This window comes from Stegostoma tigrinum, chromosome 33, assembly GCF_030684315.1.
Source record: "Stegostoma tigrinum isolate sSteTig4 chromosome 33, sSteTig4.hap1, whole genome shotgun sequence".
Classification (NCBI taxonomy): Eukaryota; Metazoa; Chordata; class Chondrichthyes; order Orectolobiformes; family Stegostomatidae; genus Stegostoma; species Stegostoma tigrinum.
In genome coordinates this window covers 14314462-14331145 of record NC_081386.1, presented here as the reverse complement: position 1 = coordinate 14331145, position 16684 = coordinate 14314462, and the positions used below count along the sequence as shown (strand labels likewise).

The following is a 16684-nucleotide window of genomic DNA, read 5'->3' as shown; positions in this document are numbered from 1 at the left end:
CAGAAACAAAAACAGAAATTGCTGGAAAACCTCAGCAGATTTGGCAGCATCTGCGGAGAGAAATCAGTTAATGTTTCGGGTCAAGCGACCCGTCCTCAGAACTGCAAAATATAACTCAAAAGTGTAAGTTAACGAATTGGTTAATAGTTGGAATTGACTGAAAAGCTGAATTGATATATACTGCAAATTGCAGTGACTCAGAATCTCCTCATTTTTGACATTTTCCTGCTGGAAACAGTGGGAAAAGCCCTTCAATCACAATTCTTCTACTATCACTTCTGGTTGACAACAATCTTTGTTTTAGGCAATGACAGAGATGCCTGAGGACAGAATGGATAGTGGGATAGCAGGGATTCCAGTTGGTGGGATGTCAGATAATGTGAATTTTATTACATTCCACTTTTGAGTCAAAATATATCAAATTGGGTTAGAAATACATGCAGTTAATGGGTCTACTGTGGTAAACAGCTCTTTCTTTATTCAGTAAGAACTCATTTATATAGCACTCTTAAATTTAATGAAACCTCTCATGGTGCTTTGCAATAAAATGATTAAACAAAATATGACATGAAACATGGATAGAAAAATTAGGTCAAGTCACAAAATATTTGGTCTAAGAAGTAGGTTTGATGGGGTACCGCAGAGGAAGTATGTGAAATAAAGAGGAGGGGAGGTTAAAGGAGCCATTGAGAGCAATCTCAATTTTGTTTTTAAATTCTTTAACAGTCCTTAAAACAATTACACGATGGGCTGAATGTCCTTTTTCTATAGGGATTTTATGATGCAAGTATCATCTAAGAACCATATTTGACTTACTGCGGTCTAAAGAGAGGAATTAAGAATGACAGATGGTCAAATGGCCTGGAGCCTCACAGTCAAGGATATTTGAAAGAGGAGAGACCGTGTTGGCTCAGAATTTTGGAGAAATTCGATCCCGTGGTGGTGATCGCTCAAACAGGACTGTTGTCGTATGCAGTGCAGATCAGGGATGAACTGGCCTGGAGGAGGCATGTGGACCAGCTGGTCACCACACCTCCCCAACACTGGGAGGATGTCCCTCAGAATATCGAGTCAGTCCAGATGGGGCCAGCGCTGTCGACTGTGCAATGTGTCTCTGAACCAGGGTTCCTGGGGAGAAGACAACAGCAGTGTCACAGGGCAACAACAGCCAATCCAAAATGAACATCCTGCAGAACAACAGAGGCTACCAGAAGCCTGGGAGCCTACACCAGAAAATGTTCCTGGGATGAGGAAATGGTCTTGGAGGATCCACTGAACTTCTGACGGTCTGATCATGTCAGTGTAGACTATGGGATGGTCACTTTATCTTTCCATGTTTCTTTTTGTGAATATTCCTGACAATGTATATTTTTACATTTTAATGCTTTGAAACCAAATTTCTGGAACAACAGTTTTCAGTTCTGCCTTTCAGATTATGTTATTTTGCCAAAAACATGCTTTATTTGGTCTGAAATCCATACCCGGGTGCTCTGGTTTCCTCCCACAGTCCAAAGATATACAGGCTAAATGGATTGGCCATGCTGAATTGCCCGTAGCATTCATGGATGTGTAGATTAGGTGGTTTATTGAGGATGGGTTTGGGTGGGATGTTCGGAGGGTCAGTGTGGGCTTGCTGAGCGGAAGGGCCTGTTTCAACACAGTAGGGATTCTGTGATTCCGTGACTATGATCCAAATATGCTACATGAGCCAAGTCAAGTCTAATATGAATTGATCTGTGCCTTAACAATCAGGGAATTTAATGATAAGAAAATAAATTCTGCTTCATTCAAGATGAGCTACTCAATTAGGCCTAATGGAATTTACCACCACTCAAGTCAATTCTGCCTTTCTCAATGAATTGACAGCAATGCTGCTGCTCTTGAAATGTTTATCCAGATGCTATCATTGTTCACCATGTAACAGAAAAGTGTCAGGAATGCAGACAAATGAATTTTACACAGCGAAGTAGACTGCTTAACCATTTATTAGATTTTTCAAAGTTCTCATAGTGGTTCCTGGTTAAGGTGTGCACTTTTTGGCCACTGGGTGGCACCAAATCCTATTCTCCACAGGTTCAAATTTAGAACATCCCAGAACATGAAATCTACTGAAAAATATTTTGAAAATTATTCTTGAAAAATCTCTATTTCAGCTTCTTTGTTAGTGGCAGCCGCTTCCGTGTCGGTAATGAATTGGCAACACCCAACACTCACTGTCACCAGAATGTAATGCTCTCAGGAGTAGTACGTTTGTGGATCACTGGAACCACAAATAGAACATCTGTCAAAAGGAAGGGTAAACTTGAACAGGGAATACTTTATTGTTGGTTCCTCAGCTCCTCCACAGTCAGCTTCTAGACTGCCTCCCCGAGACCCCACCTCCGGGTCACCTGACCCACTCTCTTCAAGGAGCAACACACACCCAACTACATACATAACAGCACCCCCACTCCCTTTATTTCAATGCTTCGCTTACCTATATATATATATACATACAACAATTATAACTACTATACAGGCATTGTAATGTATATACATCATCAGGAATATTCACAAAAAGAAACATGGAAAGATAAAACGGCCATCCCATAGTCTACACTGACATGATCAGTCCGTCAGGGGTTTAGTGGATCCTCCAAGACCATTTCCTCATCCCAGGAACATTTTCTGGTGTAGGCTCCCAGGCTTCTGGTAGCTCCCATTGTTCTGCAGGATGTTCATTTTGGATTGGCTGTTGTTGCCCTGTGACACTGCTGTTGTCTTCTCCCTGGGAACCCTGGTTTGGAGACACATTGCACAGTCGACAGCACTGGCCCCATCTGGACTGACTCGATATTCTGAGGGACATCCCCCCAGTGTTGGGGAGGTGTGGTGACCAGCTGGTCCACATGTCTCCTCCAGGCCGGTTCATCCCTGATCTGCACTGCATACGACAACAGTCCTGTTTCAGCCATCACTGCCATGGAATCGAATTTCACCACAATTCTGGGCCAACATGGTCTCTCCTCTTTCAAATATCCTTGACTGTGAGGTTCCAGGCCTTTTGACCATCTGTCATTCTTAATTCCTCTCTTTAGACCACAGTAAGTCAAATATGGTTCTCAGCTGATACTTGAATCATAGAATCCCTATAGCCAGAGGACATTCGGCCCATTGTATCTTTACCAACCCTCCCACATCCAGGGCCCCTCCCGATCCCTGTAACCCTGCATTTACATTGGCTGATCCACCAAGTCTTCCTGTGTTTGGACTATGGGAAGAAACCCACACAATGCAGGGAGAATGTGCAAACACCACTCAAACAGTCACCTGGGGCTGGAATCAAACCTGGGCCCTTGGGCACTGTGAGGCTGCAGTGCCAACCCTGAATGTTAAGGACTCTGGCAGCAAGTACTGGGTCATCTATCCCATTGTGGGAGGAGGGACCACTTCACATTAACACCTCACCCCTCATGCCTGCTTATCAAATTTCACAATGTAAGGGACAGAAACATGACAGAACCAAGTCTCCTTCTAATCAAATGGCACACTTATCTTCTCAAGGTTGTTCTATTTATTATTGGGTGTAGATCCTATCAAGCTCACAGTGATCTGGTGTCGATGACTACGTCCACCTTTCTGGTATAAGAGGGTTCTGTTAACTAAATGTGTTTTGAATTTAATGAGCTTATTGCATTTCTGCAACTTATTACATGTTGCCTGAACATGATTTACATGAATACAGCCCTGCCAACACTGCAGAATCCTTCTCACCAACATCTGGGGCTCGTACTAAAGTTGAGGGAGCTGTCTCATAGACTAGTCGAACAACAGTCTAACACTGTCTTTGAGATATAATTCTGTGAATATGCCTATCTCCCAGACACAATTACCATCCTTGGGTATGACCTGTCCCATCCAGATCTGGCAGAGGCATACAGTCGGGAGGGATTTGCTCCACGAGTCCTCAACATTGACTCTGGACCACATTAAACATGGGCAAGGAAACCTCCTGCTGACTACCACATACAATCCCCGCCTTGGCTGGTGAAACAGTACTCCTCCACATTGAACAACACTTGGGTGAAGCATTGAGGATGACAAGGGCACAAAATGTACTCTGGGTGGGGGATTTCAATGTCCACCACCAGGAGTCACTCGCTTGCAGTGCTAGTGATCAAGCTGGTCAGGTCCTAAAGGATATAGCTTCTAGGCTGGGTCTGTGGCAGGTGGTGGGGGAAACAACAAGAGGGAAAAGCATAGTGGACCACATCCTTATCAATCTGCCAGCTGCAGATACATCCGTCCATGACAGTACCGGTTAAGAATGACCATCGCACAGCCCTTGTGCAGACAAAGTCCCGCCATCACATTGAGAATAACCTCCACAGTGTGGTGTGGCAGTATCACCATGCTAAATGGGACAGACTTTGAACAGATCTAGCAACTCGAGACTCGACATCCATGAGGCGCTGTGGGCCATCAGCAGCAGCAGAATGTACTCCAGTTCAATATGTAACCTCATGGCTCAGCATAACCCCCACTAACCAATACCATCAGACCAGGGGATCAACCCTGGTTCAATGGAGACTGCAGGAGGGCATGCCAGGAGCAGCACCAGGCATACCTGAAGATGAGAGATAATGGGAACTGCAGATGCTGGAGAATCTGAGATAACAAAGTGTGAGGCTGGATGAACACAGCAGGCCAAGCAGCACCTCAGGAGCACAAAAGCTGATGTTTCAGGCCTAGACCCTTCATCAGAAAAGGGGGATGGGGATAGGGTTCTGAAATAAATAGGGAGAGAGGGGGAAGGCGGTCCGAAGATGGATGGAGGGGAAGATAGGTGGAGAGGAGAGTATAGGTGGGGAGGTAAGGAGGGGATAGGTCAGTCCGGGGAGGACGGACAGGTCAAGGGAGCAGGATGAGGTTAGTAGGTAGGAAATGGAGGTGCAGCTTGAGGTGGGAGGAGGGGATAGGTGAGAGGATGAACAGTTTAGGGAGACAGAGACAGGGCTGGTTTTGGGATGCAGTGGGGGGAGGGGAAGAACTGGGCTGGTTTAGTGATGCAGTGGGGGGAGGGGAAGAACTGGGCTGGTTGTGTGATGCGGTGGGGGAAGGGGAGATTTTGAAACTGGTGAAGTCCACATTGATATCATTAGGCTGCAGGGTTCCCAGGCGGAATATGAGTTGCTGTTCCTGCAACCTTCGGGTGGCGTCATTGTGGCACTGCAGGAGGCCCATGATGGACATGTCATCTCAAAAATGGGAGGGGGAGTGGAAATGGTTTGCGGCTGGGAGGTGACATGAAGATGAGGTATGAGGAGCCACTAAACAGGACTAGTTGCATGTCAAACAGCGTAAGCGGCAAGTCACAACCAATAGATCAGATCTGCAGTCCTGCCACATCCATCGTGAATGGTGGTGGATGATTAAACAACTCACTGGAGGAGGAGGCTCCACAAATATCCCCATCCTTAATAATAGAAGAGCCCAGCACATCAGCACAAAAGTTGCCACTGAAGTATTCACTGCAATCTTCAACCAGAAATGCCAAGTAGATGATCTATCTCAGTCTCCTCCACTGGTTCCCAGCTTCACAGATACCAGTCTTCAGCCAATTCAATTCACTCCACATGATATTAAATATGGCTGGACATACCAGGTAGTACAAAGGCTCTGGGCCCTGGTGAGATTACGGCAATAGTACTGAAGACTTTTGTGTTCCAGAACTCACTGCTCCACTAGCCAAGCTCTCAGTACAGTTACAATGCAAGCATCTACCCAACAATACGGAAAATTGCCCGGGCGTTTTCTGTGCACTAAAAGCGGGACAAATTCATCTCGCTAATTAACACCCCATCAGTCTACTCTTGAATCATCGGTCAAGTGATGGAAGGTGTCATCAACAGTGCAATCAGGCAGAACATGCTCAGCAATAATCTGCTCAGTGATGTCCTGTTTAGGTTCTGCCAGGACCACTCAGCTCCTTACCTCATTATAGGCTTCGTTCAAACATGGGCAGAACAGCTGAATTCCAGAGGTGAGGTGAGAGTGACAGCCCTTGACATCAAGGCTGCATTCAACCAAGTGTGACACCAACGAGCCCGAGCAAAACTGGAATTAAAGGGAATTAGGGACAAACTCTCTGCTGGTTGGAACCATATCTGGCACATAGAAAGATGGTTATTGGAGATCATAGAGATCATGGATCTCAAAGTCATAACATCTCCGCAGGAATTCGTCAGGGTGGTGTCCTAGGCCCAACCACTTCAGCTGCTTCATCAATGACCTTCTCTCCACCATAACTTCAGAAGTGGGATGTTCATCAATGATTGCACAATGCTCAGCACCATTCATGACTCCTCAGACACTGAAGTAATCCGTGTTGAAATGCAACAAGATTTGGACAATATCCAGGCTTGGGCTGGCGAATGGCAAATAATGCTCATGCCACACAAATGCCAGGCAATGACCATCTTCAGTAAGAGCCAATCTAACTACCCACTCCGTGACATTCAGTGGTGTTACTAGCACTGAATTTCCCTGCTATTGATATTCTGGGGATTACCATTGGCCAAAAACTCAACTGGACTTCCTATATAAACACAGTGTAGGTCAGAGGCTCAAAATATTGCAGCAAGTAACTCACCTCCTGATTCCCAAAGCCTGTCCACCATCTACAAGGCACAAGTCACCAGAGTGATGGAATAAACCCCTCTTGCCTGGATGAGTACAGCTCCAACAAGACTCAACTGGCTTGACACCATCCAGGACAAAGCTGTTCACTTGACTGGCACCACATCCATGAAATTACATTTCCCCCACACCGATGCTCAGTAGCAGCAGTGTGTACTATCTACAAAATGCACTGCAAAAATTCACCAATGATCCTTAGACAGCACCTTCTAAACTCATGACCAGTTCAATCTAGAAGGACAACGACATGTGAAACATGTAAAGCCACCACCTGCAAGTTCCTGCCTAAGCCACTCAGCATCCTGACTTGGAAATATATCGCTGTTCCTTCATTGTCATTGGGATAAAATCCTGCGATTTCATCCCTAACAGCATTGTGGGTCAAACTGTAGCATGTGTACTGCAGTGGTTCAAGAAAGCAGCTCACTACCATTTTCTCAAGGGCAACTAGGGACAGCCACCTAATGCCGGCCAGACAGCGACACCCATGTCCCACAAGTCAATTAAAAAAAAAAGAGAAATTCAAACATGCAAGTACACAAATGAAGAATGAGGGCTTGATCTCACAGAGACGTAACTGAGGTACTCTGGGTAGGTGCAGGAAAGATGGCCCCAGTGCTGGGGGAGTTAAGGACCTAGGGTCACAGTCTAAGGATACAGAAGGCCATTTAAGATTCAGATGAGGAGAAATTTTCCCACTCAGAGAGCAGTGAGCCTGTGGAATTCTCTGATACAGAGAGCCATTGAGGCCAAAACATTAAATGTTTTCAAGGAGGGGTTAGATATAGTTCTTGGTGTAAGGGGTCAAAGGGCATGGGAAAAAAGCAGGATCAAGGTAGAGTCAGATGATCAGTCCTGATCATACTGAATGACAGAGGAGGCTCAAACGCAGCTGAACAGCCTACTCCTGCTCCTATTTTCCATGTTTTTATGTACACCAATGATCCAACTGAATGGTTCAAATCACTTACCGATTAAAAAAGTAACAAAGCACACATTTGTTGCCACTTGAATCATCCAAATTTCCTTAAATATTGCAGTGGATAGGCTGGTTACAAAGAAATCTGGCACTCCCACCAATTTCAAATGCTTTTTGTAGTTAAAATTCACAGGAGGTTGTTCATGGTATAACTATGATCACAAGAAATACTGAAACCACACATATATTTTGCAACGTGTTAGTTTCTCTTTCTTGTAATTACAATAAAATGGCTAATATAGAATATATGCCATGCAGCATGTTTATTCTGGAGCAGTTTTAGATATCACTGAGATTACCATCACTAACTAATGCAAACAATTTATACTTCACACTTTAAATGTTTATTAATCACAAATGTGTATTTTTAAGTTTTTGCTGACCTACACAGTATGCTAATAGGTAAGCCATATAGGTACAAATCAGCTTCAATATGATATATTTATTACAGATCTCAGACAAGTCCATTGGAAGAGATATTTTTGGAGTTCTTGCACTTCTATACCTCAGACCGTTAAAAGTTGAATGCATAATTTAATTTGCTTCCCAAAGGCAAAAGCACATATTTCAAATAGAATTAGTCATAGTTTGAATAATATAGACTCACATCTGTGCTTGGCAAAATGCCACCAGCTAAATATTGAGCCTTTTCAAATCAATGTGCATTCGTATTCCAGCTTTAGAGACTTCATTGCAATACAAACTAAGCATATAAATTTTATCAGTAAAAAATATAAAAAGAAAGTCTTTATTTAACAGTTTTAATGCAGGTCTTGTCAGAATCAAAATAAAAAAGTAGGTTAATAATGTTTCAAAATATTTAAATGTTGAGAAGTTGAAGTACGTTGAAATGCTGAATACTTGCGTTACTGACGGACCCACTGCAGTACACATGCTGTAGTTAGACCCACAATGCTGTTAGGGATGAAATTCCAGGATTTTGTCCCAATAACAATGAAGAAACAGTGATACATTTCCAAGTCAGGATGGTCTATGGCTTAGGCAGAAACTTGCAGGTGGTGGTGTTACATGTTTCACAAGCCCTTGTCCTTTGAAGTGATCATGGGTTTGAAAGTGCTTGTAGATGGTACACACTGCTGCTACTGAGTGTTGGTGGTGGAGGGAATGTATATTCGTGGATGTGGTGCCAGTCAAGTGGACAGCATTGCCCTGGATGGTGTGAAGCATGGCACGCTGTTCACAGGAAACAGCACACAGGCAATCACAGATGCTCAGCCAGTTATATTCACTCCATTAAAATGAGAGGATGGGAGATAGAGATATTGAATTTGTAGTGGCTCACAAAAATTAAGGATTGGCAGGAGCAAAGCCATTAGATATAGTCCCAAAATTAGATAAAATATCGGATTCTTGTTGCACCTGCAAAATCAGTTACTACAGATCTAATTTTCTAGCAAAATTGGCGACAATGACCCGTTGAGCAGTAGGGCATAGACAAAGTAAGTGTGAAGGGGTAGAATTTAGGAAAGGTGCAGACCTGCCTCGGGGTGAGATTAGCTGAGTTGATGTGCAAAGACACAGATGAGAATTTCAGCAGCAGGTAGACTGAGATGTGACTGGTGATAGGCAATGTTGCAAAGATGGAAGTAAACAGGATCTGTGATGGAGATGATGTGAGGCTCACAGTTAATTTTGTTATAAAACTAACACTACAAATAGTCTAGTTTATTCTCCAGTAGTGGCTAGTGAAGAAGTATAGGAATAATATTGGCCATTAAGCACCTCACATCTGTTCTGATGTTCAGTCAGACCCTGGATGATCTGCAGCTTCACTCCATCAACCTGCCACTGAACCAAATCCTTGATATGTTCACATAATACAAATTTATCAATCTCATTCTTGTAAATTTCAACTGAAATAGCTTAATCTGCCTTTCGGGAGAAAGGATTTCAGACCTCTTCTACCCTTTCTGCAAAAAAAAAATTTCTTGATTTCATTCCTCAGTGACCTAGCTCTTATTTTTATTGATCTCTTCATGTTCTGGAGTCTTCTACAAGAAGCACAGCTTAGTATCTCTTTCCCATTTTTGAGGTCTAATGCTCTCAAGATCAAGGTCAAGATTCTAGATCCTTTTTTGAATACTTTGTGAACTCATGCATAAAATTCTAACAACTTGCTTCCATGGGAACTTAACTCCATTTGATCCTCCGTAGTTTCTAATCTATTACAAAATCACAGCATTACTATAGTGCAGAAAGTGGCTGTTTAGGCTACCCTATCCACACCATTCTCCAAATTACCATTTCACGTAACCACCATTAAGATAATATTTTGTCCAATGTGATACAAGATGTGGTATCTGTATGCAATTTAATATCAATGATCTTAGTGTTTGGATTCTAAACTAGTGGTATCTGGGTCTTGGTCTTTGCATATAAAGTAATTTAATGATAAAACTCATTGGTATTTCTGGTGTCATGGTATTTATTTTAAAGAACCAAACCAGAATGTGAGCATTTCCTGCAACAGTATTGAGAATTTGTTTGCATTGGAAAAGTGTTACAAGCAGATAGAACAAACACCCAAGAACATTCAGCTTTCAGTTAGAATAGTATGGAATTGTTTTGGAGCTGGAGGAACACAGCAGGCCAGGCAGCATCAGAGAAGCAGGAAAGCTGATGATTAGGGTCGGGACCCTTCTTCAGGAACTTCTGAAGGGTCCTGACCCAAAACATCAGTTTTCCTGCTCCTCTGATGCTGCCTCGCCTGCTGTGTTCCTCCAGCTCCACGCTGTGTTGTCCCTGACTCCAGCATCAGCAGTTCTTACTATCTCTATGGAATTGTTTTGCTGTGTTTAGGAAAACATTCACAGCTCAGAAAATCTTTTGGTTTAACTTCTCAGATGCCTGGAGAAAGTTAGATGTATAGAACAATTTCTCCTGAAGAAAAGACATAGTTTCAAACCATTAAGAAATATTTTACAGCACTAAAAGAAGTTTCGTTTGAAAGCTCTGTACCAGAACTATTTGGTTAGAACGCTGAATGGCCAATCAAAGCTAAGAAAGTCTCAGCTCAATAACGTGAATACAAAAGGAAGAGGGCATCAAATTCTCAAGATGAGGAGTTAAAAGTAAGAGTTAAGTGAGGCCCTATAGATGTGTTAGCTACCTCTTGTGTTTGAAAATAGGCAATCCCAAGGTTGCAAATGAACTCCATTCTTGAAACTGCTCAATAAGCTGATTTCTACACAAGTCATACATTTCAAATGTTGCCAACTACAGTGGCATGATGTGGACTATAAATTATAAACTTCCATCATCTGCTTTTAACGCACAAGACCTTCATGGACAAAAATGCTTCTTAAGGAAATGTGGGCCTAAAATGGTTACAGAAATCTGCCGGCCACAAACTGGTTTCCTGAACTTGCCTCAAATGTGGAACAAATGAAATTGTCTGAGCTAAAATTACCATTATAGTTGAAACCATTGTCACGAGTCAATGGAGTCAAGTATCAAGAAACTCACATCTCCTTTTGATTTACAGCTCTATAAAATGTGGGACATATTGGACATAAAAGATTGCTTGCAACTATACAGCTTGGGGAGACAACGAAGTCAAGCACACAAATACACAATGAACCATATTTCAACAGCTGCTTGGCAAACAAGCAGGAAGAGATAAAAGAAAATGGATGACTAACAAAAAGGATGAACTGCGTCTTTCTCACTGTTTCACCTCTTAGCATCTCAAAAGTCAATGGTGATAAAGCAATTTGGAAAAAAAATTCTATTCGATCAGAACTCATGGATTTGCAACGTTCACTACTATTGAGATACAAGATTTCAACTAAACCTCCATGGTCTCAGCTCAATTACAACCCAAGGATTCTAAAAACTTCTTGCGCTATATATTCATCTTGTTATTATACTTGACCCCTCCCATTTTTAAAATTTGTACCTTGTGTTTATATATATTTGAAGTTGTGCTTTATTTTCACTTCGTAGGATAAGTAGGTAAAGGACTTTTTCTTCTGTCGCTGAAGAAAACCTTACAAACGGCCTCCTTAATTCTGATTGATTGACTATGCTTTAACTGACTTGAGGTATATCCATTGCTAAATAGCCTAAAAAATCATTACTGCAGCCAGCTGAGGGGGTTTCAAAAATAGAGACAAGTGCTTCACCCATTGTCACCCAGTTGTAACAAGATATTCACAGATTATAAGTGTTGTAAAAAACACTGAAGCTTAAGTCTCATGGTTTATGCTGACATCAAAACCTTGTGTATTATGACCCTGTTGCTTATATCTGGTATCCTTCATGTAATACCTAAAGTAAAACTTTTTGTTAGCTGATGGGAATGCGTGTTTTGCCTACACAAGTAAAATGGTCCAAAAAGCTATCGGGACAGCTCATGAGGGTTTGCTCAACAGAGGAATGTTTTCTTGTTAATATTTACTAATGCCAGTTAAATTATAAACTCCTCAATTACTAAGTCCTTATGGATAGTTGTCAAAATGAAGCATAGAATTGAGGTCAAGTGAATTAAAGGCAAAGTAGATTGTTTAGAAGTAACAGAGAACACAAAGAAAGTAGTTTATTTGTCTTACTTCTGACAAACCTCAAATCATAAAGTGTTTGGCACTGAGTTGGAGATAGAAAATCACAGTGAATTGCAACACCTGATTATGTCGAGGTTTTACTAATTACAAAATAAAATGCTTGCCTCATTCTCATCAATTTTCCTTCTTGCAGACCAGTCTCTAGAGTGTGCCCGAGATATTAGGCGGAGGTTTTATCAACTGTGCAGCTGGTATTTGTTAATTACTTTAGTCTCACAGGCGTGTCTTCCATATTGCAGCTCAGCTCCACTCCTGGAGGCCAGCCCACCTGGCTTGGGCCTTCAGTTAGGTGAGTGGCCGATCACTAACAACCATGGGCTAAGTCCTTGCAGAGGTTGGGAAGGCAGGAGATTATGGGAGCTTCTTGCGGTGGGGAAAATTTGTGCCTCGGTATTGACAATATGGCATTGGTGTAGAGTTGAAGGCCTCAGGGGATAGATCATTCTGGGATAGCACTGATTGTAGATCGAGGGGTCTCAATCAGGCACGTGGATCTAGGGGGTAGCTAGAAAGGCATTTACCTCCTGCCAAGGGAGATTGTGGCTGGCAGCAATTACATTTCAGTGAGGCGTATGGGCTTATTATCATATTTAAAGCAGCAAGCCCTAACTCCGTGAAGTGGGTTGGCCACCTTCCTGTTAATGCTGGAAATGGATGGGTTGGACTAAGGCTGGGGTCAGGAAACAAAGTTGACATTTGAACTGCTGGAACTGTTCCAGAGTCAGACTAGCCTTTCATTTCTAAAACAAGTTAAAATTCAACCCATTAGCTGTCACTTTGCTCAGATATATTAGTGAAAATATAATGAATCCACGGATTAGGAAATACACTGTATTTAAATATCAAGCAACATATATCACACAAGATGGGAAAGTAAATGTCTTACCTGATGGTCCATGTAATCTTCCTCTTTTAACTAGGCAAATATAAAAATAGGCGTTAGTACAGCTTAAATATACAAGTATTATACATGTTGATTCATCATTGTACATTCATCCTGAATCACCAATATAACAAGTTGGCCTGGCATGTTCCATTTGCTCATTGAAATGCAGGCTTCAACAGTAGATTGATGGAATTAAAAAAAACACTTTCAAAATCAATTGTTGAAAGAAATAAAATCGTTCTAATTGTTCAATGGAAAATATACGCAAAAAGGGAAGGTATGCACACTGCTAAACATCACAGTAATTTTGAGGGTGAATCTTTTAGGGGCTTGACAATCACAGCCAAATTATCAGCTCGTTTCTTTTTCTTTTCCCCTCAACCTTCCCCGCGAACTGGACCTCTCAAGGGACAATGATTGCTCCTGATCTGGGGCTCTGTAAATGCAATGTATTGAAGGTTAAGTCATTCCTCCTTTTTACAGCAGGAGCTGCTGTATTCTTGGATCTATGGGTCCCAAAGACACTTCCACAAGCTACAGAGTGAAGTTAAGTGAGTGAGAGGCTAGGCATGCAAGTAGGTAGGTGAATGAGGGGGAAGGGTGCCAAGTGAGCGGTTGAAGGGATTGTGGTAGGTAAGTGGGTGAGGAGATTGGGTGGGTGGTGTCAAGTCGGAAGAGGCAGTTGGTTCGGGTTGAAGTGGTGGTGCTGGTCTTCGGGGTGAGGAGGAGGGTGATTAGTTTTATCACTATCCATGAGTTACAGCAGGTCTTACCCCACCTAACCATTCTTGAATAATTCTTCAGGCAAGTGGGTCAGAATTCTCCACATCAAGGATAGAATTATTGACATTTTTGAAGGGTTCTAGATGCAGGGCGATTGTCCTCTGGAAAGTTAACCTTCCTGGGAAACTCTCAGGCGATTGGTGTGCTGGAATGTCCAATGATACCACTTTCAGGATGCATTGCTTTGGCAATGCCCTTCTAGTCAGAAGGTCTGCGCCATGCACATTAAATGCAATTAACCTTCCTTAACTTGGGACACCACGTACAAAACTGCTTTAGGATTTCATATACAGTCACTGAGGAGATACTCAAATCAGAGCATTAAAATAACTTAGGGTGTATTCTGAATAATGGATAATGAGAATATGTGAATTTACATCAGCAATTATGAATCAAATGGCATGAATTAGATGTTTAAAAGGCATCACCATCAAGGAAAGAAACTGGTGACACAAACATTGACTGACAACATATCAATGGCTTGAAGGAAGAAAGTGACAATTCAAAAATAGGTGGAAAGGCATGTTGTGAGAGAGGTACAAACAGTTCACGGAAAGACAGATATTGATAGGTTACGTACATGGACTAAAAGTTGGCAAGTAGAGTATATTGAGGGAAAATGTGAAGTTCTTCATTTAGGAAGGGAGAACAATAAGAACAGAATTTTATTTAAGTGGAGAGAAACTGCAGAAAGCTACAACACAAAGGATCTTGGAGGGACTTGTGCACGAAATACAGAAAGCTAACACACAGCTACAAATAGATAATCAGGAAGGTCAATGGAACGTTGGCCCTTATTTCAAAAGGGTTGGAAAATAAAAGAGTAGGGAATTCCTACTGCAACATACAAGGTAACACCACATCTGGATTTCTGTCGCCTTATTTAAAAGAAATAAATTGTATCGCCGCAGGCAGTTCAAAGAAGGTTCACTAGAATGATCCTGGTAATGGAGGGATGGTCTTATGAACAAAAGCTAAACAGGTTGGGACTCTACTTATTTGAATTTAGCAGAATGAGAGGTGATCTCATTGATACATACACGATTCTTAAGGGGCTTGACAGGGTAAATGCTGAGAAGATGTTTTCCCTCATGGGAGAGTCTAGGACCAGAGGGCATTAAGGGGCACCAATTTAAGACTGAAATGAGGAGCAAACTCTTTTCTCAGAGAGTTGAGTATCTTTGGAATTTCTTGCCACAGTGAGTTGTGGAGACAAAGTTTTGGTGATATTTACAGCTGACATAGGTTCTTGATCAGTAAGGGAACTCAAAGGTCACGAGGGATGAGCAAGAAAGTGGATGTATCAGGCCAGCTGTAATCCTTTTGAATAACAAAACAGGCTTGAGGGGCAAATGGCCTATTCCTGTTCTTATTTCTTATGATCCTAAAGTCCATGGACAGTTTACACCTAGTCACAATATAGACAAACTGTATTTAACAAATAAAAATAGGTACAGTTGTGACTAATTTACAGTACATCTGGATGACTCACAATTAAGCATGAGTAGACCGTCCTGTAAAAAGAGATTATGTAGGTGAGACCTAGATTCCCTTTATCACTCAATCTTCTAAACTCAAGTCAAACATGTGAAGTTTTGAAGGAGCTTGACAGAAAGGAGGAATACGTATTAGCATAGATAAAAGGATTGGTTAGCTAACAGGAACCAGAAAGCAGGAATACTTGGGTCTTTTTCAGGTCGCCAAGCTGCATCTAGCAGAGTACTACAGGGACCAATGGTGAGATCTCAACAACTTACAATCTATCGCAATGATCTGGGTGAAGGGACAGAATGCACAATAGCTTAATTTGTCAAAGGCACCAACAGCCTATAAAGTAAACTATTAAGAGGAGGTAGAGAGTCTGCAAGAGGGGTATGATAGATTTAGTGAAAACAAAAGGCAGACAGAGTAGCATATGGGCAAATGTAAATCTATTTTGGCAAGAGGAGCAGAGAAGCAGTATGCTATGTAAATAGATTGAGACTGCAGAACACGTTTGTACAAAAGGATTGGGGTGTCTTGGGATAGAAAGTTGGCGTGCCGTCACACCAGGCAATTAGGAACGTGGATGGAATGTCAGCATTCATTGCAAGGGTAATAGAATACAAACACAGGGAATTTCACAGCAGCTGCCATACCATGTACAATTTTCATCTCTCTTTTTGCAGTGGGGGTAGTTCAGAGAAAGTTCACTCAACTCTTTCTCCAGATGAGGGGATTATCTAATGAACGAGGTTGCACAGGAGAGCCCCATACCCACTGGAGTTTAGAAGGAGGACAGGTGATCTTACTGCAACAAAGAAAATCCCAAGGAAACTTCATAGGGCAGACAATGGGACTTTGTTTGATCTTCTGGGAAGACTAAAGTGAAGGGACACTGTTTAAAAACCAAGAGGCAGCCCTTTGAAAACAGTGAGGTCCTTTTTTTGGTTCTCAGAGGGTAATTATTCCATGGAATTCATTTCCCTGGAAAGCAGTAGAGGCAGGTTGAGTTTGATGGATTGTTGACAGACAAAAGAGTTGAGGGTTAATGGGGGCAGAAAGAACAACAGAGTTACGGCTAACATCAGATAAGTCACAGTCTTATCTAATGGGGGAGCAGGGCCAAGGTTTCCACATTCCTAGTTACTGACAGAAAGAAATACCCCTGAGACAGGAACCTAGAATCCAGGGTCACTGTTTCAGAATAAGGGGTTAGCTATTCAGGACCAAGTGGGGAGACATTTTTTTCAAAGGGCTATGAATCTTTAGTTCTCTTCTCCAGTGTAAAAACAA

The 16684-nt window shown here is 42.1% G+C and overlaps 1 protein-coding gene across 4 annotated transcripts in view; it reads right to left on the bottom strand.

Moving 5' to 3' along the window:
* The window catches only part of LOC125467255 (protein unc-13 homolog C-like), a 562058-nt gene that overhangs the window by 505258 nt on the left and 40116 nt on the right, over positions 1 to 16684 (bottom strand). For all 4 annotated transcript variants that reach the window (XM_059639173.1, XM_059639171.1, XM_059639172.1 and 1 more), the window contains exon 2: positions 13127 to 13156. Coding sequence is in view for 3 of the 4 variants with exons in the window: in XM_059639171.1 (XP_059495154.1) it covers positions 13127 to 13156 (30 nt within the window). In the remaining variant the exon portion in view is untranslated. The remainder of the gene's footprint in view (positions 1 to 13126; positions 13157 to 16684) is intronic.